This window comes from Schistocerca americana, chromosome 11 (genome assembly GCF_021461395.2).
Source record: "Schistocerca americana isolate TAMUIC-IGC-003095 chromosome 11, iqSchAmer2.1, whole genome shotgun sequence".
Taxonomy (NCBI): Eukaryota; Metazoa; Arthropoda; class Insecta; order Orthoptera; family Acrididae; genus Schistocerca; species Schistocerca americana.
Genome location: NC_060129.1, coordinates 23,079,142 through 23,105,354, shown reverse-complemented (window position 1 = coordinate 23,105,354; position 26,213 = coordinate 23,079,142). Strand labels below are relative to the sequence as shown.

At 44.1% G+C, this 26,213-nt stretch overlaps 1 protein-coding gene across 2 annotated transcripts in view; it reads left to right on the top strand.

Moving 5' to 3' along the window:
* LOC124553871 (uncharacterized protein C31H12.03c) overlaps window positions 1-26,213 on the top strand; it is a 104,313-nt gene that overhangs the window by 60,833 nt on the left and 17,267 nt on the right. The window contains exons 5-6 of one of the 2 annotated variants that reach the window (XM_047127872.1): window positions 8,291-8,527; window positions 22,331-22,420. In XM_047127872.1, the coding sequence (XP_046983828.1) occupies window positions 8,291-8,527; window positions 22,331-22,420 (327 nt within the window). Of the gene's footprint in view, window positions 1-8,287; window positions 8,528-22,330; window positions 22,421-26,213 lie in introns of both variants that reach the window. The other variant, XM_047127871.1, reaches the window with a different exon arrangement.

Genomic DNA, 26,213 nt, shown 5'->3' with positions numbered 1-26,213 from the left:
AACGGTAGGGAAAATCAGATTAGCAGCTTATAAAGAAATGGAAATAAAATTTCTTAATTAATACATAACCTGTTCAAAACCTATTGCTGATGGCATGTAAGTTTAGGGATGGCCAGAGATACATAACTGTGCATGTCTTCTGCCAGAACTAGTGAGAATGCTAAGCAGCTCACAAATGGTGTGGTGTGCAGACAGAAATTATAAAAGTAAGTCTTCATAGGTGTTTTGAGAGTTTCTATAAATTAAAGGAACCAAAAGCAAAGGAGGCACATTGGCATCCATAGTTACCCCATTTTTCAAACTGAAATAGGTACTGAACGCTAGCAGAGAATATGTTGAAGAACTTTTTATTTCAGAATTGTTAAAGATGAAACTAGAAGAAGGAGATGGGAAGAATATGCAACATTCTGATAAAAAAAAGGTTGAACTTATTATATGTTTGATGAGGTGTCCAATTCTTTGATAACCAGTGATACTGCCAACACTACAGTAGATCTGGAAACACTACAGTATTTAAAAGACAATGGCAACAGTTTAGATTCCTTGAGCAGATATCCAACAGTAATTTTTTTTAATGAAATATCGTACTTGTTTACTGACTTCTTCTCCCGTTGAACAAGTATTTCCTCATTTGGTGGAATAATAATGAGGCCACATAGGCAGAATATGAAAGATTAAATATTTAAACTATTATTGCTGTTAAAATCAGTGAAATAAATGCCATGTAAAATGTTCACTAATTAGTGATATCTTATTTGAATAAAGATATTTAGAATATACATATTTTGGATTTAAATACTTTTATTCAGAACAATTATGTATTTACATTTGAAATACAAAAAAATATTTGTATTTTGAATTTAAATACTTTTAATAAACTACACTATGTGATCAAAAGCCTTGATGACAGCTTCCACTCTCGCAGGCGTATGTTCAATCAGGTGCTGGAAGGTTTCTCGGGGAATGGCAGCCCATTCTTCACAGAATGCTGCTCTGACGAGAGGTATTGATGTCGGTCGGTGAGGCCTGGCACGAAGTCAGTGTTTCAAAGGTGTTCTATAGAATTCAGGTCAGGACTCTGTGCAGGCCAGTCCAGACTCTGTGCAGGCAAGTCCATTACAGGGATGTTAATGTCATGTAACCACTCTGCCACAGGCCGTACGTTATGAACAGGTGCTTGATAGTGTTGAAAGATGCAGTAGCCATCCCTGAATTGCTGTTCAATGTTGGGAAGCAAGAGAGTACTTAAAACATCAGTGTGGGCCTGTGCTGTGATAGTGCCACGCAAAACAACAAGGGGTGCAAGCCCCTTCCATGAAAAACACGACCACACCATAATACCACTGCCTCCGAATTGGACTGTTGGCACTACACATGCTGGCAGACGACGTTCACTGGGCATTCACCATACCTACACCGTGCCATCAGATCGCCACATTGGGTACCGTGAATCGTCACTCCAAACAACATTTTTCCACTGTTCAATAGTCCAATGTTTACGCTCTTACACCGAGTGAGTCATCTTTTCGCATTTACCAGCATGATGTGTGGTTTATGAACAGTGTCTCGACCGTGAAATCCAAGTTTTTTCACCTTCTGCCTAACTGTCATAGTACTTGCAGTGGATTCTCATGCAGTTTGGTATTCCTGTGTGATGGTCTGGATAGATGACTGCCTATTACACATTACGACCCTCTCAACTGTCGGCAGCCTCTGTCAGTCAACAGACGAGGTCGACCTATACACTATTGTTTCGTACGTATCTCTTTACGTTCCCACTTCACTATCGCATCGGAAACAGTGGACCTCTTGATGTGTAGGAGTGTGGAAATCTTGCGTACAGGCATTTGACACGTGTGACACCCATTCACCTGTTAGGATTACAGGGAGCAAAGGATGTGTGGCAAGTATAACTCCCATGTACATAGTTCAGAAAAGCTGGTGCTGGAGGAAAGGATCCAAATGGTTCGGGAATTGTGAAGTAGTGGTTGCACTTGAACATGTTGTTCCACTTAGTTTGGCAGTGGTCATTCGTTTTGGTGGACCGTGGTCAGTTGTAATGCCGGACATAAAAATCTGTGCAGTGATTGTTGCAGAGTCGGTATATGACATAGGATGCTTTCACAGGTGGTCCAGCCTCCGACAGGTTAGGATAAGCTGGTGATTGAGGGAGTAGAAAGTGCTGTGTGGTTGAATCAGGCAGGTCTTGCACCTAGGTCTTCAGTGGAAATATGAGGCAATGAATCCTAAGTTCAGATCATGAAGGTATCATCAGTGAACTTGAGCCAGACATGGGGTTTGGGGTTTGAGCAGGCCATTTCATATACCAAATCTGCTGCATTTTATGTCAGCACGACAACCGACCACCTATCTGTCAGGATGAATGGTCACCACCAAACTGTGGCCGAGAATCAGTTGACCCCCTGTAGCGTGACATGCAGTAGCTGCTAATAAACCTGGTTCCTTCCCTTCACCAACAGCTTTTCTGAATTATACAGATGGGCATTATCCTTGCAATACATCCTGGGCTCCCCTCCTTGTTAACTCATTGTCCCCACACCCAACAATTTTCCCTCCTTCTGTCCTGTCGCCCTCTCGCAATCCGCATCCCTGCGTCACCTTCACCGTGCATTACGCCTGACCGGCCCCCGTACCCGGGTACCTCGTGCCTAGCCTGTGGACCTGCCACCCCTCCCTCTCCTTCCTAGCCAAAACCATACTGCCTCCCTTTGAGCCATTAGTTATCCATCCCGAACCCATCTTCTTGCTCCCACCTCATCCTCCCTGTATCCACCTCACCAGACACAGCATCCACCCCACCTGCTGATCAGAAATCCCAGCATTGTGTGTGTAAGGCCGGTATTACACTATCATATTTCTTTGTTAAAGTTGATATGTCAAATATTTATGTCAAAGAAATTTGATGGTGTAACAGGAAACTTTGTCAAATCTAGCACGTTGTCAAATAAATATCGTCAAATCTAGGGCCTCACCGTAGAAATGATCGTAAAAGTCGCTCGTCTTCTGTTCACTGCAGTCTGAAATGTTACCACTTGGAGCGTTAACGTCAGTGCAGCTATCTGCCACCAGTAGTACGTTTGTGAAATATATGAAGCTGACGAGGCACTGTACAACGTTTTTTGACGAACAGGTGGGATACGCTGCAGGTGACAGTTCCACAGCCGCCTCTGGACACATCCAGGCAGCCTTTCAGGAAACTGGTATACAGGAGGAAGATGCCCTATAATATATATAAAATTTTCTGAGCTCTCTTTTTGTGCTCAGAATGCCTCACATTGTAAAGCCCCTAATCAGCTTCATACATTTCTATTAATTTTGTAGTTGTGGGACACAAAATGTAATTATTACTTTGTTCAACAATAAAAATAGTTCTTAATGCACGTAAAGTGTATTGAACATTTATTTACCTTCAGATATTGGTTCTTTAGTGCTTTATAAATTGCTTCACCCGATTATGTTTATTATTTTCGTTAGTATGCACTGTGGTAGTCGAGTGCTGTACTGTTAGCTAGAGTAACCCTGTCCTGTAGCAAGAAATTGGAGTGTTTCTGTGAGCCTACCTTCTGCGGATATAGCAGTGCTTACGTGAGTATTGTGCTTTGTCATATGACGATACACTTCACTGACCGTATACTGAAATGTATTGTCATCCATTCTTAAATAATTTATGTATGACTTGACGTCCTCCAGTTGAAGCTCACCTAACAAATTTTTCACCCAGGTACGTTTCCTTCCTTTTCCCCACTTCTCTTCCAAATGTGCACACAACTGCTGCACATGGAAGGTTGTTGTTGTCAGCCATCTTGAACTTTGATGAAAAATATGATGACAGTGTAATACCCCGTTGTAGCTCCACATCAAAGATCTTTGTCAAAGAAATTTGACAAATATTTGATCATATCTTTGACAAATCTTTGTCAAAAAAATATGATAGCGTAACACCGGCCCAACCAGCACAATGTAGGGACACGGGTGTGTGTGTGTGTGTGTGTGTGTGTGTGTGTGTGTGTGTGTGTGTGTGTGTGTTGATTCTTCCAAAAGTTTGCAAGTTTTCATTAATTGTGTGTGCCTTGCGATGACTGAATGCTGTTCTGTCTCCTTTACTCCTAAGCTATAGACACTCAACTATTTGTTTTGTCTTATTCTGCATGATTGTTACAATATTGATTTGTGTGTCAGATACGCTATACTACTGAATTTATATCACTGATGTAAAATTTGAGATTTGTCTTTTTTTCTGAATTATTTTTAACTGATAAGAATTTTGTCAGTTCTCAATATACAGTTTCTTCCAAAGTTTTGTTTGTTTAAAATACTATTTTGATTTTTTGCTAAATGTGTGTACATTCCTATTTCCTCTCATTTTCACGATTTGTCTCTGGGTTTCCCATTTCTGTGGCACATCTGGCTCGATCTCTGTACTCCTTGAGAACCTCTCTGCCGGTTCAATACAATTCAGTAGTTTGTTTGAAGCACTACGGTCAGTGTCTCGCAGTTCCCTTTGTTATCCAGTGCAGTTCTCAATCCTTATTTTCCGAAAAGCAGATTTTGTGGTTGATATCCTATGAGTCTGGTACTAAATGTGTAGTTGAAGCCTCTTTTTTATAGTTTCGCAAATCCACTTCTGTTTCTTTTAATTTGTCTGTTTTGTATTTATTTTTTACTCCCTCGTGTCTTTCTCACCTCTGCGTATGTTGCCAGATTAGCTTCTGTTTTGGTGCTGTACCTATTTTTGTATGCCATCGTCCTTTTGCTTTATCACGTTTATTCCACGGTGGGTGTCTCTCCTTTTTGATTGAGGAATTTTAACTTCAGATTAAGTGATTATCTTCTCTTTGAATTGTTCCGAGGTCACGGCTGTCTCTTCCTCCCATTCCCCATTTCGTCCTTGACAATTTCTGTTTTGTCGTATCAAACTTTGGTGTCGCTGTGTGTAATTGCTACCCGGTCGATTTGGTATTCTCCGAGGGATCTGACTAGTGATCCCCACATCACAGCTTTCTTGAAGTGAGTTGATATTATCCTCATATTGTGTCGATACCATAATTCGGCCAGTCTCTGGCCGATCTTGTTAGTGAGTCTCTGACCTGGGTATTTTCTTGTTCTTTTGAATCTCTTTCCTGTCCATAATTATGAGTTTAAATCCCCTAATCAAATTCAAATGTCTCCCATAGGGATCTTTCTTATGGTTTCCTCTAGTTCCTACCGTTACTTACAGACACCTTCTTTCTCTGTCTTGCTATCTCGGTGTACTGGTGCACATTTGTCGATTATGATGTGTGTGTTAGCAAATTTTAACCTTATCATCATCACTTTTTTGTTCATTGGTTTCAGTGGTGATTGGAGGACCCTCCTGCTGACTGCATCAGCCATTCCCAGGAATGGTGCTCCTTATCCACTTTTTCCTGTCTGTTTTGCTATCGAACAGTCTGTAGTTACCGAAGTCCGTGGAATACCTCGCAACACTGCCCGTCAGTCTTTTTCCTTTTCCACACGGCAATTGAGCGAGGGAAAAACGACTGTCTATATGTTCCTGCACGAGCTGATATCTTTTTTCTTCTCTTTGCAGTCAGTATGTGACACGTTTATTGGTGCCAATAGAATTGTTCAGCAGTGTGCCACAAAAGTTGTTTTTCTAAACTTTCTCAATGGTGTTTTTTGAAAAAAGTGTCTTTTTTCCCCTCCAGGAATTCCCACGTAAGTTCACGGAGCATTTTTCTAATAGTCAAATGTCGATTGAATCTACTGGTAACAACTCTAGTAGCATGCCTCTGAAATGCTTCAGTGTATTTCTTTAGTCCAATCTGGTGGTTCAGGCAAACAATACTTCATAGTCACTTGCACAAGTGCTGTGCAGCGGTCTCCTTTCCAGATGAACTACAATTTCCTACAATTCTCCTTTCCTACAGCCGACCTTATGTGCTTATTCCACTGTGGATTGCACGTCACAGCAGTAACTTCTATCTGTCACTGGCTCTCCACTAAATGCTCTGACCAGCATGATAGCTGTCCGTTTCCGAGGAAGTATTGACTTACTTCAATTAATGGAGTGGATATTATTCTGTTTTCTTATTCTTCTCTTTACTGACTGTAGGATTAAGAGCTCTGCTTGCACAATTTATGCTGGAAGGAAACAATCTAATGGTTTCTGCTTTTCTTCAGTAATTTTTCTGAGGAAATATTTATCTTCTACTTATCAAACTTGGAAATGTATGTACACAGATACAACATACAAATTCTGAATTCAGAGTGGCATATCAGTCAATTATTCCTTTGTTATAAAAAGATTACAGCCATTGTCATGTTTTTCTGCGTGTATTCTGGGGCGGCACGCTTCCCCGATGTTGGTTAGTAATTCGCAGAGCCGTGTTATCGCGTCTGTGCAGGTATTCCCCCTTGTGAAGTTACTGCCAACGCTGTCCCATCTTGAAGGCATACACCTTCCCTATCCTGGTTGTCCACATGCGCAAAAAGCAGTAAATTCACACAGTAGTTGTGCTGGCTTATATCAATTTTTTGTTTGTCAGTATCATTTGTCAGTAATGAATATGAAAGGATATATGTCTCCCTTGCAGACTGTAATACAACACAATTCTATGTTGCACCAGTCCCTGCTTGCTCAACATGAAACACAAACAAAATAAACATTTTGCATTTATTTCAAAATTATAATGGACAAAAACATATTACATGTGTTTTCTAAACAAATATTTACTGTACACTCCCGAGTCAGTAAAGACAACAGTATGACTGAAAATTCTATCACACCTACGGTGTGTTCTTTAGCTGCATGTCAAGTAGCTTATTTTTTTATGTACTATGAGGGTTGAATACAAAGGAATGCCTCCACCTTCGTTGATTGGGTTTGGATGGTAATATTGTAATAAATTAAATGCAGAAATAATCCTTAGAATGTGATCGTTAATTACCAATATTCACTTTTCCACATAATCACCAGCCAATTGGATACATTTCTGTCAACAATGAACAAGTTTTCTGAAGCTATCACGGAAGAATTCGACACTGTTTCTGCAACCACAGTCTCACATTTCCCTCAACGTCTTCATCAGAAGCATAATGTTGTTCCCGCAGATCGTGTTTCATCATTTGGAACAGATGGAAGTCAGACGGTGCTAAATCTGGACTGTATAGAGGATGCCTTACGGTGAGATTCAGTCTCTAAAAGTTCTGATGTGGTGGTACGTGAAGTGTGTGGTTTGGCACTGTCATGCTGCAGGAAAACATTTCCCTTTTCCTTTCGGACCCTCGTTAGCCGTCGTTTCAGAGTTCACAGCATTGTGATGTAACACTCTGGATTTGTTGTTGTTCCTCACTCAAGGAAATCAACAAGGATAACACCATCTGTGTTTCAGAACACTGTGGTCATGATTTTTCCAGCTGAGGGCTGTGTCTTTGAATTTCTTTTTCTGGGGCGAGTTTGGTGTGTGTGTGTGTGTGTGTGGGGGGGGGGGGGGGGGGGGTGGGGGGGGGGTGAATATTCCGTAGATTGACGTTTCATCTCCAGGTCATAATGGTGTACCCACGTTTAATCTCCTGTCACAATTTAATGGAGAAAGGCATCACCTCCCTTCTTGTAATATGAGAGGAGTTCCTGGCAAATTTCAAGTCTGTGTGCTTTCATTTCAGGAGTCAGCATCCAGAGTATCCATCGTGCACAGATCTTCTGATAGCCAAGCAAAGCAATAATGTGACCCACACGTTCTTGTGAAATGCCAATTGTGCTTGCTGTTTTTCTCTGATTGATACTACAATCATTCTGAATCAGTTTGTCAACATTTTGCCTGTGAAACTCTGTGGTTGCTGTCACAGGACATCCGACTGTATTTTTGTCACACAGGTCACATGTTCCTGCCTCAACATCTTTAAGCATATCGCCCAACGGCGCGCAGTACTCACATCGACACAATCACCGTAAACTGCTTTCATTCTCTGATGAATCTCCTTTGGGGTAACGCCTTCCACTGCCAAGAATTCAATGAATGCACGTCGCCTAAATCACATTGACCGACCGTCTGCACGGGTTCCACACTTTACACTGTAACAACACAACCATTCAATGCTAAGGCTTTCTGCCAACAACAAGCCAGTACCTGCCGCATAGCAATGCTGCCAACTGTTCAAGAGTTACGAAGGTGGAGGCATTAGTTTTCAGACAACCATCGTAGTTCGTATATTTTGTACTTTTGTGTCCCCGGTACGAAATAAATAAAGTCCGGGACTGTATCTGCTCTCTTGCCTCTCCCAGCAGGATGCGACACCCAGCTCGGGCACCCCGCGGCGCATCGTCCTAAAGCGACGCCCGTCCACTCCGCCCAACACGGGCAGCGGTGTGGGGGCGGAGGCCGCTGCGGCGACGTCGTCCACCGGCGGGGGCGTCAGCACCACTACAGGGGGCGGTGGTACAGTGGGGGCGGAGGACCGGCCCGGCAGTGCTGTGGGATCCGCGAGCAAGAGAGTCCGCATCACGGCACTCGGCCCTGCCGAGGTGAGTCGTGTGGCTGCTGGGAAAAATTATCTGATAATTAATACGAGTTGTCAAGATGACTGACTTACAAAAATTGGTGATAGTGACCTCCGTTGTGCAACTCAAATAATTCAGTATGACAGTGTAAGTTCTTACGGACAACGTGACAAGTCAATACACTCATTTCTGACTATTACGATCCTGCGAATGAAGTATCGCAATCCCTGACAGTTAATAACTTATCTTGCAATGAGGTCACATGGGAATCAGTTCTTTGTGATTTTTTATGTTCGTGGTGTGTGAGATTCAGAGCCAAAATCAATCACCCAAAGCTGTTAAAAGTATTCTCAAAAACTATTGAGAAAATTTAATTTGAAGGTTTTCGAGTGTATTAATTTGCTGAAGATAAACTAGTAGTTTGAGGAGCTGCGTGCCTCGATGGTGGAGTGGCTTGCCTGTCCTGTCCAGTGGGTGGCCCAGCTTCGGTTCCTGGCAAATGCTCATTTCTAAATGAAGGTGCACGTTGTACGAGTTTTTCCATGAAGCGTAAAATATGTGAAGATGAAAACTGGAATTTGGCGTGTGATATGTAATTAGAAATAAGATTATGCACAATTCTCATAAAACTAATTAGATATATGTTAATTACCACATATTTGATAAATTTTATATTGAAATTACATAGGTATTCTAATTGCATGAAAAAAAGAGAATAGGGTAATGACTATAATCAGACCTGAACTAGCGATTGCCAGACTCGAATGATACCAATTTATTTATGTATTTTTCATGTTTAATATTTTCTGCTTTGCAGAAATGCTCCTAGATCGTGGACCTTCATTTCAAAAATTGTATTGCCCCGAAATTGAACCCTGGCTGCCTGGCGGCAGGTGAGCAGTATGGCAGAGAACCGAGTGACCCATTGAAATATTGTTATAGTTTTAGAGAATTAAAGGTACTCAGAAAACTTCAAATACACTTTCTGTGAGAATTTTTTAGAGTTGCACGAACCTGATTTGGGGCATTGATATTTGAGTTCTGAAATCCGTATAGTGTAAATATAGAAAACCGCAAAAATCCAGCTGCTGTGTGGTGCCCGGCTTAGCGCCTGCTGGAAAGGTGAACTGGCAGACCGACTTTATTTGATCTCCCTACGTGCTCGCTGCTCCCCCACTCGGTCTCATGCCCTCCAGTGTTCCTTTCGTGATTGTTGTCTCTAGATGACCGAACAACTAGAGAATGTTTTGGTTGTCGAGAAAAGAAAGGTGTCCGGAGATATTAAGTTGATCAATAACGGACACCTGTGTTCTTCTTTCAGTTAATTTTACGTGCAGCATGTGCACCAACATTAAAGCTCAAATGCATCGATGTGCCGCTTGTTATCGGGACCACGTTTCGCAACTGCAAAAGAAGACTGGAAACGTGTTTCGACAAGCTGAATCTTTGTACTGTCTGTTATCACTCTGTTCTGCCAGGTCTCGGTGAGATACTTTGTAGCCACTCGTCATAGTGTGATACCTCTTCTTATCACATCTTCACAGCTTCCCGTGTTGCAGACGGTTGACCCAAGACAGATGATAGAATGCACAACTTTCAGATCCTCTAATTGAAATGCGAGTTAGACCTGTGCCCTTTGATCTATTATCACTAGTTTGGACTTGACGAGAATGATGTCGGATCCATATAATAGGCTAATGCCCATTACTCTTGTTAGTAAATCAGCAAATGCCTCATTGATTATGGCTGAAAGCACCGTGCCATCGGCAAATCGGAGGTTGTTGACCCTTTCACTGCTGTGATGGGTATGCGTGTCATACGAGGTGCATTCAAGTTCTAAGGCCTCCGATTTTTTTTCTCCGGACTGGAAAGAGATAGAAACATGCGCATTGTTTTAAAATGAGGCCACATTCATTGTCAATACGTCCCAGAGATGGCAGACCCGTACGGCAGATGGAATTTTACCGCCAGCGGCAAGAATGAGAACTGTTTCAAATACTTAAAATGGCGACATTTTCCTTACTTGAACAGCGTGCAATCATTCGTTTTCTGAATTTGCGTGGTGTGAAACCAATTGAAATTCATCGACAGTTGAAGGAGACATGTGGTGACAGAGTTATGGATGTGTCGAAAGTGCGTTCGTGGGTGCGACAGTTTAATGAAGGCAGAACATCGTGCGACAACAAACCGAAACAACCTCGGGCTCGCACAAGCCGGTCTGACGACACGATCGAGAAAGTGGAGAGAACTGTTTTGGGGGATCGCCGAATGACTGCTGAACAGATTGCCTCCAGAGTTGGCATTTCTGTGGGTTCTGTGCACACAATCCCGCACGACGAAAATGCGAAAAGTGTCATGCAGGTGGGTGCCACGAATGCTGACGGACGACCACATGGCTGCCCGTGTGGCATGTTGCCAACCAATGTTGACACGCAACGACAGCACGAATGGGACTTTCTTTTCGTCGGTTGTGACAATGGATGAGACGTGGATGCCATTTTTCAATCCAGAAACAAAAGCGCCAGTCAGCTCAATGGAAGCACATAGATTCACCGCCACCAAAAAAATTTCGGGTAACCGCCAGTGCTGAAAAAATGATGGTGTCCATGTTCTGGGACAGCGAGGGCATAATCCTTACCCATTGCGTTCCAAAGGGCACTACGGTAACAGGTGCATCCTACGAAAATGTTTTGAAGAACAAATTCCTTCCTGCACGGCACAAAAACGTCCGGGAAGGGCTGCGCGTGTGCTGTTTCACCGAGACAACGCACCCGCTCATCGAGCTAACGTTACGCAACAGTTTCTTCGTGATAACAACTTTGAAGTGATTCCTCGTGCTCCCTACTCACCTGACCTGGCTCCTAGTGACTTTCGGCTTTTTCTAACAACGAAAGACGCTCTCCGTGGCCGCACATTCACCAGTCGTGCTGCTATTGCCTCAGCGATTTTCCAGTGGTCAAAACAGACTCCTAAAGAAGCCTTCGCCGCTGCCATGGAATCGTGGCGTCAGCGTTGTGAAAAATGTGTACGTCTGCAGGGCGATTACGTCGAGAAGTAACGCCAGTTTCATCGATTTCGGGTGAGCAGTTAATTAGAAAAAAAATCGGAGGCCTTAGAACTTGAACGCACCTCGTACTACGCCGTTCTCCAGGTGATGTGGATGTGTGTACACCCACTGCTTTGGTTTTCTTACAGCGCTTTGGATATCTGTCTGTGTCCCGAACTGCCGAGCTCACATTGGTGCAGACGAGTTACTTTTGTATCTCAGTTTTGAGTATTTCATACAACATAGGTGCTTCATAGCAAGCTATCATTTGCAAATGAACCTAATTTCTACATCTCGAATCATTTATGAGATATGACGATTCTTACGATCGTACGAGTCGCAGTGCACGAGGGTATGTCGCCTTACCACCAGGCAGTACACCGAACAGATGCTGTTCGACCGTACGGTGGCTGCTGCATATGCCGGTGGTCCTGAATTCCTTCTCACGCACGGTAATGCCAGGGCCCATTTGGCGGGCATCGGCGGGGATCTCTTTCGGTGACCGGACATCGAAGCAGTGGAATGGTCAGTCGTGAGTCCCGACGTAAACTCTGTAGAGCAAGTGTGGGATGTGCTCGGTGAAGTGTTTATTGTCCTGTTCTGCCACAGACCGCCATTGAAGAGTGGAGACCAATACTGCAGTGTGACCTCCATAGACTTAAGTGGATTGTGCAACATACGTTTCAGGTTGTGATTAATGCTCACAAATGGTTCAAATGGCTCTGAGCACTATGGGACTTAACATCTGAGGTCGTCAGTCCCCTAGACTTAGAACTACTTAAACCTAACTAACCTAAGGACATCACACACATCTGTGCCCGAGGCATGATTCTAACCTGCGACCGTAGCAGCAATGCGTGTCCGGACTGAAGTGCGTAGAACCGCTCGGCCACAGTGGCTGACTTAATGCTCACAAGTCCAATGAAAAGAATCCAGGATGACAAGATAAATGACTGTTTCTACTTTGTTTCTGAAACCTGTCAGACATTTCAGTTCTTGTTATGTAAGGGAATGAGGATGTAATGATGATTTGTTTTGTACTTGATTTGTGAAAGATAAAGATATAATTTGGTAAAAATCAAACAGTGGAATATCTAGGATGATATAATTTATAACACATACAGACCACAATTATTGCTCAGTGGAGTATGGCAGATGCCCAACATCATGTTCCCCTAATTGTTTTGAGCAGTGTATTTATCATGTGTTACATGCTCTATTAACTTTTTGCTGCTCTTGTTCTTTAATGAGGTTTTAAAAAGTCAGTTGCCAGTGGATTGAGATTTCTAAATAGTTTATAATTATACCTAATGCACGTGAGCGTGCACAGAGTGTGTGCGCACGTGTCCAAATTACTTTTAGTGTTAAAATTTGTGCATCTTGATGTGAAAGGCCATCGTGATGTGAAAGGCCATTTGACGTGTTACTAACAGGATGTCCCTCTAGTAGTGAAGAATGAATAAAAATGTTGTCTGTAGCTGTACTACTGTTTCCCTGCACTCTAGTTTGAAAGACACAGTCTGCACGAGATTGATATGAATTTAGATCTTTCAAAGTTCCTTTTCTTACTTTTAAAATTAATATTAAAAGTCACCACAAACAACTAATTTTTGGTACTTTCTGTTGAACAAAGATTTTTCTCTAGCTTAAACAGCAATGTACTGAAATCAGAGCCAGTGGGCTTATAGGTAAGTATAATTAAAAGTTTAGTTTCATGAAAATAGTGTGGAAAGGATAGATTGCTACTCACCGTATAGCAGAGATGTTGAGCCACAGACAGGTACATCAAGAAGTCTACTAAACATGTAAGCTTTGACCAGAAGACCTTTTTCTGAAATTGACACCCCCCGCGCCCCCCCCCCCCCCCCCCCCCCCCCCCCCCCCCCCCCCCCCCCCCGCGCCTCCACCCCCGCTGCCGACACACACACACACACACACACACACACACACACACACACACACACACACACGTGCGACCACTGTCTCTGGCTGCCGAGGCCAGACAGCCTGTGCTTAACGTTCAATGACCTGTTCAGTGCCGTGCTCTGATAGATTGAAATGGAATACCATTTTCGTATATATGGCCATTCTCCAAAGAGCTGCTTGAAAAGTAGCCAGCTGATCTCTATACCAGTATAGAAAGCCTCCGTGAAATGGCACATTAAGTGGTGCTCTGATATACCAATAATGTCAGTCAACATCAACGAGCAGTTTACTAACTTTATTTCTAAAACCCCTTATTTCTTGATGAATACCATAATTCCTCTGTAAGTTAGATTCGTTAACTTTTTTTGAAGGTGGGTACTTTGTTAGAGAGACTTACACAGGAATGCCCACTGGGTGACTTCAGTCTGGAGAAGGTGCAGCTCCAGCACCAGCTACTACAGGAATTTTCCCAGGAGCGAGACCCCCCCCCCCCCACGTTGTCACCTACAAGCTTTGACAGCCTCGCAGCCCCACGGCCTTCCCGTACGTGCGAAGTTAGTTAACTTCATGTTCCACAGATCATTTTACGATAAATCATAATAATGTGGAACAAGTTATTTTACATTCAGAACATAAATTAGTTTACAAATATGGTTTTTTTATTTGATATTATTATTACTTTTAAATATAGAGATGTAAGTTAGTAATTCCTATCCACCACATTTTACACATTACAATAACGGAAATTATTCCTTGAAAGAAAGCAGTTATTGAGGAGAAACTTTTTCAGTTTGTTTTCAAATTTTGCTTTGTTATCCGTCACACATTTTAAATCTTAGCTTTTGGTCAAAGCGTTCTTCTGAAAAAGAAACACATACACAGTCATTCACATAAGCAAGCACACCTCGTGCATCTCTGTCAGCTCGGACCCTGCTTGAGATGGTGGTCAGGTGTGCTTTCTTGTGTGTGTGTGTGTGTGTGTGTGTGTGTGTGTGTGTGTGTGTGTGTGTGTGTGTGTTTCCTTTGCTGAAGATGCCTTTGGCCGAAAGCTAAGTGTGTGACAGTCTCTTCGTTGCGTCTGTCTGCAACTCCACATAGTATCATTGATCAAGTTATCAAGAATTTTAGTTGCAGCGTTGTGCGGCACTTTTCACGCTGAAGACAATTTTAATGTGGAGTAACGAATGTCGTTTTCCTGCTGATATTAATTATGTACATCATTGTTCCATTTGAACTGCAGTGAGTTATTTACAACAAACTTTATGAGGGAATAAATATATTGTGGATCAGTAGTCAATTGACTGCCAAACTCCTTTAAAACATGTCTACAAGATTATTGTGGGTGAGCACCATATATTTTACAGCTCATTTTTGAGCAATGGAGACTTTCTTTCTTAAATGTGAGTTACATCAGAACATTATTCCACGTGACATTGTTGAATGAAAATATGCAAAATATGTCAACTTACTGATTTGTCTCTCCCCAAGATTTGCAATGATTCTAACCACAAGTGTGGCTGAACTAAGTTGTTTTAAGATAGTCCGAAATATGCTTTTTACAGATTACATTTTCATCAATACGGATACTTAAGAATTTTGAAATTTCCACCATATATATTATTTTCTCACCATATATTACTCTTATATTTCAGTCTAGTACCCCTAGATGTCCAGAACTGAAAGTGTTATGTCTTTTTAAAATTGAGGGTGAGACCATTCACAGGAAGCTAGTCAAATATTTTTATGGACCTGTTTCTTCTGTTGATGTGTGTACGCTTCAATTGATTATAACACTAGTGTCCTGTGCAGAAAGAACTAATTATACAAAAATCAGTTTAGATGGCAGATTGTTTACATATATGAGGACCAATAGCAGACCTAAGGTTGAACGTTGGGGATCCCGTACATGATTTCTCCCCAGTCAGAATAATTTCCAGGGACTATGTTGATTGAATTACTAAATACAACTTTCTGCATTCTTTTAGTCAGATATGACATTCTTCATTGGTTGGTTACACCATCAGTCCTGTAACACTTCAGTTGATCTAGGGGAATATTATGATTCACATGGTCTAATGCTTTAGTTAGGTGACAAAAAATACCAACGAGCACTATTTTGGTATTTAGCACTTAATTCGGTAAGTGAGTATGGCATTTTCAATAGTGCAACTCTTCTGAAATCCAAACTGTGATTTGCTCAGGTGAGATACTAGTCTAGAATACGTTACATTCTCTGGAAAATGATGTCAGTAGTGAAACAGTTTAACAGTTATTGACATCTTTGAAGATTGTTTTAATGATATACAACCTCTAATAAATTAATTTGAGCAAATATTACCACAAAAAATTAATAAGAAAGTATTTGAAAACTAAAACCATTTTAAAAACTGCAGAGTGATGTGAATAGCTGTCCTCCAACTCTGACTCACACCAAAGATATGTTGCACCTTCCAAGTGCTGTGCCAATAAAAGACTATTTTTGGCTTACCTTCATGACATCATTGTATTTGTGATAGTTGTTATAACCTTTAATCACCAATAATTGCGTGGATATTCAAACACACACACTTAGAAACAATAGCTGGTTACATGATAACAACTCAGTATCTCTCATTCGACTCCCGTGCCGTAACGTGCGGCCGGCGCCGTTCATAGCTAGGTGGCACTCCCGCACTCAGCCGAGTTGCGGAGCGCCTCTATCGCCATTTGCGCGTACTGTCGTGGCAGCACTGTTAAATGTCGTGGCACTGTCACAACACTTCCCCCCCTTAAAAAAAAAAAAAACTCACTTCCTTGGAGACATGGACAGTGCGGAGACATCCATGGCCTCTTGTGAGGCCCCGAGAAGATCCCGCAGAGAGACACAAGAGTACGGTCAAAAATGTCCAGTGCGGAAGCTCATGCATTGAACGTGCCTCCTGGACGAGATGATGGGTGAAAACTCCGGAGCAGCATCCATAGGTGTCGTGGACCTGGGGGTGTGCTCCAGCGAGATGGGTCCCGGAGAAGGCGGCGTCGCGACTGGGGCCGGTTCCGGCGTACTCGGAAGCGGTAGCGACGTCGGCTGCATCAACACGTACGGTAGATCGGCAGCAGCGACAGGACTGGCTTCTCGGGCTGGTGGAGATGAAGGAAAGGGCGGTGGCACCAGCGTGGCCACCACTCGTGGGCGCATCTGGTCGTAATGGCGAACAACCGTGCCGTCGTCCGTACGTATTTCACAAAGCCGGCGGCCGCGAAGAGCCTTGACCACCCCTGGAATCCATTTAGGGCGAGATCCGTACCCTCGTGCCCACACGTCGGCGCCCACAGAGTATTTTCCCGCACTAGGGGACACAGCACAAGGCCTGACAGGGTGAAGCAGGTGCAGTAGAGTGCGCGGTTGGCGGCCATGCAGGGCTGCGATCACCCAGAGGCGTGAAGCGATGAGAACTCAGAAATTGCAGCAGAGCGTCATCTGTGGAAAATTCACTAAGGAATTTTTTCATCTGGCTTTTGAAAGTGCGGACAAGGTGCTCGACCTCCCCGTTCGATTGCGGATGGAAGGGCGGTGCTGTAACACGATTAATCCCTTGTCCAGTACAAAAATCACGGAAGGCCTGCGAAGAGAACTGAGGGCCATTGTCTGTGACGATCGTGGATGGAAGACCTTCTAGCGCAAAGATTTTGGACAAAGCCAGTGTCGTTGCCGCAGTGGTGGGCGACAGACATCGAACAACAAACGGAAACTTCGAGAAGGCGTCAATCGACAGTAGCCAATAAGTACCGAGGAAGGGGCCGGCAAAGTCAGCGTGCACTCGTTCCCATGACTGTGCCGGATCAGGCCATGGAGAGGGCATTGTACGAGGTGCAGCCAGTTGTTGAGCACACTGACCACACGCAGCAACCACGTGGGCGATGTCCGAATCAATACCGGGCCAATAAACGTGCCTGCGGGCCTCTTTGCGAAGAGAGGCTGGCACCACGACCCGTGGAGATGTGCCATCCGTGAAGAACAACACCATCACGAACAGACAGACGAAGGCGCAAGGCACGGTAGTTGCGAAGGGGATTCGATGCACGGCCCTCGGTCCTGTCCGGCCAACCCCGTTGAACAAAACCGATCACCTGACGCAGGACCGGGTCCCGCGCAGTAGCCGACACGACCTGCGAACCCGTAAGCGGAATACCCTCGACCGCACGACGTTCTTCCTCATCAATGTGGAAACAGAGGAGTTCATCACGATCGAAAACCGGGTCGGGGCCCATCGGCAATCGCAGCAATGTGTCAGCGTTGGCGTGCTGGGCCGTGGGGCGATAGCGAATCTCATAGTGAAAACGAGACAAGTATAAGGCCCAACGTTGCAGGCGGTGAGCTGCCTTATCCGGAAGCGACGCCGAGGGGCTGAACAGAGAGACCAGCACTTGTGGTCGGTGATGAGGTGAAACTTAGAACCGTACAAAAAAACGCTGAACTTTTTTAGAGCATAAATGATAGCGAGTGCCTCCTTTTGGATTTGAGAGTAACGCCGTTGCGCATCGTTGAGGGCCTTGGAAGCATAGGCGATGGGTCGTTCCAACCCATCCTCATACCGATGTGCGAGAACAGCCCCTAGGCCATACTGTGACGCGTCAGTCGCCAGAACCAAATGCTGACCCAGACGGAATGTGGCAAGACAAGGCGCCGACTGCAAATGAGCCTTCAGGCAGACAAAAGCCTGCTCACACTCGTCGGACCAACAGAAAGGGACGTTTTTGCGTAACAGCTGATGCAGAGGATGAGCTACCACCACCGCGGATGGAATGAATTTGTGATAATAAGCAATCTTGCCTGGAAACGCCTGAAGTTCTTTGACCGTATACGGCCGGGGTAGAGTGTTAAGGGCCACAACGTGCTGACATAGAGGACGTATACCCTCACGGGACAAATGGAAACCAAGATACACAATGGAGGGTTGGAAGAACTGTGACTTGTCCAGATTGCACCTCAACCCAGCCAAATGCAAAACCTGAAACAGTGAACGCAAATTGCGAAGGTGCTCCTCAGTGGAGATACCCGTGACAACAATGTCATCCAGGTAGTTTATGCAGCCGGGAACGGCAGCCGTGAGCTGTTCCAAAAACCGCTGAAAAATGGCCGGCGCGCTAGCGACGCCAAATGGTAACCGCTGGTACTGATACAACCCACAAGGAGTGTTGATGACGAGAAATTCCTTGGAAGAAGCATCCAACGGCAACTGATGGTTCGCCTCCGATAAGTCAAGTTTGGAAAAGAACTGGCCCCCAGTGAGCCTGGTAAATAACTCCTCAGGACGGGGAAGAGGAGAAGTGTCAATGAGGCTCTGAGCGTTGACGGTGGCTTTAAAATCACCACACAATTGCAGACTCCCGTTTGGTTTAGAAAGCACCTCGATTGGCGATGCCCATTCGCTGGAGGTAACAGGAAGGAGAATCCCCGAAGCTGTTAACCTGTCTATCTCAGTCTTGACAGGTGCACGCAACGCCACCGGAATAGGGTGTGCCCGGAAAAACTTAGGGCGAGCTGTAGGTTTAAGAGTAATGTGGGCTTCAAAATCCTTGGCACGACCCAGACCAGCAGAGAACACGGACGAGAATTCAGAACACAATCCATCCAGCTGTTGATACGGAATATCCTCAGATATGAGGTGCACATCATCATCAATGGAGAACCCGAACAACTGGAAAGCATCATAACTGAACAGGTTTTCAGTGCCCGCATGATCCACCACATAAAACGTGAGGGGCCTAACAACAGACTTGTAGGCAGTGGAAGCATCAAACTGGCCAACGATAGGAATTTTCTGTTTATTATAAGTTCTCAGATTTCGCGTAACTGGAGACAAGGGAGGGGAGCCCAACTCCAAATACGTGCGAGAATTAATGAGAGTTACTGCAGAGCCAGTGTCCACTTGCTTGCGAATGTTTTTATGCAGAACAGGAACAAACAACTTATTTGTTTGAGAAAGCACACACTTAACATCCATGTCCGATGCCTCGTCCTCGTCGACAGGAACTTTAGGGGCTGACACACAGAAGCAATGTGGCCTTTTTTCCTACATGAATTACACGTGGCCCAACGTTTTGGACACGCGGCCCTGTCATGCTGTACGAAACAGCGTGGACAAGAAGGAAGTGCGGAACCAACCTGCCTCTGTGGTTGCTGTTTTCGCTGCGAGCGTTGCGGCCCAACGCGACGTTGTTTACGCGAGTGAACCGCCGCCACATCTTCGTTCTCCTGTGAAACAGGCAAATTGACCGTGTCAAAAGTTGACTGTACAGCGCCTACATCACACCACGCGTCTATTTGCGCGCCAGCAGCGTGAGACACTTCAAAGGATTGAGCGATGCTTAGAACTTCCGACGACGACGGGTTTGGCAGTTGTAGGGCACGTTGCTGAACTTCTTTATCAGGAGCAAGCCGTAGAATAGCATCCCTAACCATTGAATCAGCATAAGACTCATGATGAGTGTCCGTGACAAACTGACATTTCCTACTCAGACCGTGTAGTTCCGCCGCCCAAGCCCGGTAAGATTGATGGGGCTGTTTATGACACCGGTAGAACGCCACGCGGGCGGCAACGACGTGGGTGTTTTTTCGGTAATAGTTAGACAATAAGTCACACATTTCTTGGAAGGACAGAGAGGCAGGTTCCCGCAGCGGGGCTAACTGAGATAGCAGCTGATAGATCCGTGGGGAAATCCAAGATAGAAATAACGACTTACACATAGGAGCGTCGACAACGCCGAAAGCCAAGAAGTGTTGCCGCAAACGCTTCTCATAATCCTCCCAGTCTTCAGCGGCCTCGTCGTAAGGAGGGAACGGAGGCGTAGAAGAGGAAGACAGATGATGAGTAAGCGACGTCGACAATGCCTGAATAGCAGCTGTCAGCTGTGTTTGCAGTTCAATGAGCGCTTGCATAAGCTGTTCCATGTCTGCCCCGACACGAACACACAAATTCACAACGCAGGAACAAAAATATCCCATCCTTGTCGCCAAAAAGTGTTATAACCTTTAATCACTAATAAATTGCGTGGATATACAAACATAGAAACAATAGCTGGTTACATGCTACCAATTCTGTATCGGTCATTCGACTGCCGTGCCATGACATGTGGCCGGCGCCGTTCGTAGCTAGGTGGCGCTCCCGCGCTCAGCCGAGTTGCGGAGCACCTCTATCGCCGTTTGCGCGTACTGTCGTGGCGGCACTGTTAAATGTCGTGGCACTGTCACAACAATAGTTCCAGTTGAAGTTGTTTGTAATTGTAATCCCTAGGTATGTAGGCATATGGAGAGTCGTTCGATTTGTGTGATTTGTCATGCAACTGAAATTATTTCTGGTACGCATGTGGAGGACCTTGCACTTTTTGTTGTCCAGGGTCAATTGCTACTTTTTGCAGCGTGCAGATGTCTTATCTAAATCATTTTGTGATTTGATTTACTGATGACTTTGCTAGCAGTAAATGACAGCATCAACTGCAATCAATCCGAAAGAGGTGCTCAGATTGTCTCCTAATTCATTCATATAGATTAACAACAACAGAGAGAACATAATGTTTCTTGCGGAATCCCTGATATCACTTCTTTTTTGCTCAGTGACCTATCGTAAATTACTACAAACTGTGATCTTAAAGACAAGAAGTCACGAATGTAGTTGCACAGCTGGCTTGAGATCCTTCCACTGTCTTCAGTTCTATCAGTATGTGTGTCCTACTGTCCAAACAGAAGTTCTTCTGCAAACCGCATACACAGTTCACTGTGGAATGGGAGGTTCGTGCTGACGATGGCACCTAGTTTGTAGTGGTATGCTATATTCGCTCTGATCACTGTCCTAATCCGGCAAGGGGTGCAGAAGAACTTCAGTGAAGTGATGTGTAGGCAATCAGGCAAACACAGTATTTCTTCTGAAAAGCATTGACCTGGAAACACATCAGCGTTTATTACCAAAAGTACTACGCCCCCATCCCCTCTTGTTGAGGTCCATTAGACAGTGTCGAGTAATGTAAGGCATTTCTGGAATCCTTTATCACAGCCAGAAAATGTTGCATTCTTTCCTCGTCTTTTCTCATCCGTCCAGTTGGTATTCTGCTTTTGCACATCATATAAGCTGTTAAAGTTGTCAGTCAGTCACTGTACTTCGATCAGTTAGAAATGTCTATGTGCGTCAGTCCAACACCTCTGTTGTCCTTTCTTACTCACATGAACCATTAATCAGGTACTTTAGGTTTGTTATCCAATAGTTGGGTTGCATTCATCCTGAAGAGAGATCCCTACAGATTTTGTTGTCATTTATTTATTGACTCCATCAGCTCTTCAGTATCCCTGTCTGTCTATTAAGGTGATACGATTGTACGGACCGTGGAACAAAATCTGTGACCAGATTGAGAATTTCTCGGTACGGAGGGCGCAGCACATTATCTCGGATGGAGCAGTACAAACTTACCTCGAATTCTGTGCAGTGAGCGGAAGCGGGGTAGGGCTGGCAACTCGGCACTCTCTTGTAAGATGTAAACGGCCACATAGTTTGGTTCCATACAGAGCTCACTGCGTGTCTCTAAATGAAGCATCGTGTCTGTGACAAGAGCCATGTTACACTAAAGAGAAGAGGACTAAGAGCACAATCTTACCTTGAGCAACAATTTCAGGAGGGAAAATTAAATGCCACAGTTTGTTGATAGAATTAGTAGATGAATTTTCGGCATTCAAGTGAATTGCGTGAATTCACACTTAACTTGAAGTGTAGTAGGCATAATTGAGTGTTAGTAATTACCAAAATTTTTAATTCTTATTTAGTTTTTCATGTTTGTGTGCTTACCAGACATGCGTAACTAACTATGACACTGTGATGTTTTCACAGCGGATGGAGATCAGGAAACAGAAATTTGGAGTTGTGTCTGACGAAGCGAAGAAGGAGATACGGGCACTCAGGTTTGGAATTGCTCCAAAGGTATGTCCTTTATGCTCACTGCGAAAGCTCTTAGTCGATATAACCTTAAATTTAATATTAAGCTACCAGTTATTTTGAAGGCTGATTTTTAGATTGTTGCTCAAATGCTGCTTTCAGCAAGCACAATATCTGAATTTCACTGATGATATCACCATCAACTCTTTGTGTCTTTTGATAGTTAAGCTGCATGTATATGAGGCAGAGCATTGTTTACTATCCTGCTCATTTTTTATCAATGATCTAGCCGCTGGGAGGGGGCGGATCTTCATACCAACTAATTTCTGACACATTATGAAATGAATAGATTGCTACTCACCATATAATGGACATGTTGAGTTGCGGACAGGCACCCCCCCCCCCCCTGAAAAAAAAAGCTTTCAGCCAAAAAGCCTTCTGCTATAGTAGACACACACACACACACACACACACACACACACACACACACACACAAAACCACCATCTCTGGCTGCCGATGTCAGAGTATGAGCAACTGTTCATAATGGGAGAAGCAGTCTGTGTAGTGGGAGCAAGGAGCACGCCAGGTCAGGGAGGGGGGGGTAGCAGGGTAGGGGGTGGCCGGCGATGAACTGATGCTTATGGGAGCATATACGGATGAGTAGGGGAGAGGGTAGGGCAGCTATGTGCAGTCGGGAGGTTAGATAAAAGGGCCGGGATGGAGTAAGGAAGAGAAGTGAAAGGACTGTGGATGCATTGGTGGAATAGAAGGCTGTGTAGTGCTGGAGTGGGAACAGGGAAGGAGATGGACAGTGACTGGGGCCAAGGGGTTATAGAAATGCAGGTTATAGTGCAGGGAGAGTTCCCACTTGTGCAGTTGAGAAAAGCTGGTGTTGGTAAGAAGGATCCAGGCTGTGAGCAGTCATTGAAATGAAGGATGTTATGTTGGGCAGCGTGCTCAGTAACTGGGCGGTCCAGCTGTTTCTTGGGACAGGTTATACTTGTGACTCGACTAGAGTAGGTGGTGGCAGGAGGGTGTATGGGACTGGTCTTCCATCTAAGTCTCTTACAGGGATTACAGATGTGTGGCAAGGGGGTCATAGAAGGGACGAATGAGGATGTTGAGTAGGTTTGGTAAGCATCAGAATACCATTGTAGGAGGGGGTGGGAAGAATATTGGGTAGGACATTCCTCATGTCAGGCCACTATGAGACGTTGTTGAAACGTTGGCGGAGAGTGTGTTGCAGTTGCTCCAGTCCTGGGTGGTCCTGAGTCACGAGGATACTGCTCCTCTGTGACCAGACAGTGGGAGGTGGTGAGTGATTGGAGAGATAAAGTGTGGGAGAACTAATATCTGATGATTTTGTCAAATTTTTGTCGATATATACGTATATTTAGCACACACAGTGACTGAAGAGCCAGTGATACAAAACTGAGAAAATCCATAAAAGTGTTGGAATTCGTCTGTTACCAAATCTTTCTGGCTGCTGATAGTTTGGCTGTAAACCATCCAGCCGTCTTCGGAGCGAATGACTAAGACTGTCAATAAAGTGCTCCTGTCGAACTTATATGCCGTTATGGCGAGCCAATTGCAAACACGTAGGTGGAAGATGGTAGTGAAAGTAATTCCACACAGGTGGCAGAAGGGTATGCTACTGTGACCCCTATGAGAAGGATGTTGTGTCACAAATTCTGGTGGATGGGAAACAGTACTGGACTGATGCAGACTATCTGAATAGTCAGTGCCAGATTCCATGTTTTGTGAAAGTTAAAACCGTCATCACAATTAATTAAATAATTTATCAGACATATTTTGATAGCTTCTGTGAAAACCAATTTCCTGAAGGATGACAGGACACCAATGCTACTTTTTACCTGCCGTTTCAAATTTTACCAGATGTTTTCTGCAGAATGAACATCTGACGAACCAGTAGAGGTGTGACAGCATACCTGAGTGTTCGTCAAATGGGGAATGTGTGTGAGCAGTGCTGTGAACATGGCTGTTGCCATCTTGGAAGGCAGCTGTGCCCACAGTATGCGTTGCATGAAAATGAAAAGGGCATCACTTGATCACACAGAATGTTGCAGTGACATTCACGGTTACCTTAATGTGTAAATCCTTGTCACGGTATGAAGAACACCCACAAAACACCGTAGAACCACCCACGGCCCGAGTTAAGTCCTCCACACTCTACGCGTTAAAAGCCTAACTAAATGTGGTACACTCGGTGCTTCGGACAATTAGAAAAATGGATAAATGGCGACTTCTCGCACTACACAGTGCACCCACAGTCAGCTGCTGTCCAGTTTGTGTGTCGTTTGGCCCACCAAAGCCTTGCATTTTTACTTGCCACTGCACGCGGTGGTCTTTGATGAGGTACCCGAGTCTGAATGTCCACAGACGCAGTTTCCACATTGCAATAATTGCTCGGAAAGCAGTCGAGACGGGCCAGCATTTACTGACAGCGGCAGTTGCTGTTGGGTTTCCTCACTGATTGTCATTAACCATGTGTCACACTCACCTCCAGTCCCTTTGCTTGATCCATTGACTTACTGATATTTTCTTTCATAGTTGATCCTGTATTTACCGTTTAAATTTACAAAAATCAGCCTATTCTGTGATGCACACTTTTCACAAAATTATAAAATTTTTTTATGGGAATTCTTTATAAGTTGTACCTTACTATTTACTAAAGTGATGAGGAGTGAAGATAATACTATTTTAGAAGCTGTTGTATAGGTGTGCTATACCTGAAAACAATCGGGCATGTGCAATGCCACGAGACATTTCTCATACTCATAACCGTGTGTCACCTGTCTTCTTCCTTGCTATGCACACTACACAATTTCTTGAGGGTGTCTTCTTGATGGATTTTGGGGGAAGGAGGGATAAACCTAACAAAATATGCCCAATTTGCTACTAGCAGACTAATGGGCAATTCCAGACTCTGATCATCCACATAAAGGGTAGTCTGGTAGAGTGACCTGCTCAGTTATTTTCTCAACCTGCTGAATTCTAAACTGATTGAAACAAGATTTTTTCCCTGTCACTTTGTTTAGTAGCATACATGAATTGAAAATCCCAATGGCCATTAGGAAAAAGAAAATCTTATCTTCTTTGGTACGTCTTCCCACGAGAGGGAAAGACTGCAGTTGCAGGTCTTATCTGTCGACTACATTCATTGGCTTGTTGTATGGCTTGGGCTTCTGGGCTGGGGTTTTGTTTTTCCCGTCAGTTTCTCCTGTTGCTCTCATATTGACATTTACTTCAGAGCCATGACCTTTTGTGAAGATAACAGAGGGTCTCTCCTCTTGTTAGTTTAGATTCTAGGAACTGGTCTGGCATATTTGGTGGTGTGGATCTAACTATCCATATGGCATTTTTGCCTCTTTCTGTGATCCTTATAAACAGTAACATGGAATTGTACCAGTTGTCAATATATACTGTATGGCCATTGTCTAAATACAGTTATGTAAGGTCCGTAACAACAGCTTTACTACTGGTGAACTGGTTGCAAAAGTTGATGAGAGGATTTGAGAAAACCGCTGTTTCTTGATGATGACAGAGCAATCACTTAGTTTTCCACAGTGTTTGTTGCTTCAGATTGTTGCACAGAAGCTAGGCAAGATGAGTGCCAAAAATCTTGACAGAAAACAACAAGAAACTATATATAGCTGCATCGTTAATATTTCTGGATTATTGCAAAAAAGATGACTGATTTATTGATTGAACCGTAACTGGAAATGAGACTAGGTACAAATGTACGAACTGCAAGACCAGATTGCAGTCTGCATAGGTGAGCCACGCAAATTACTCAAAAAATTGCTTGCTGATGTT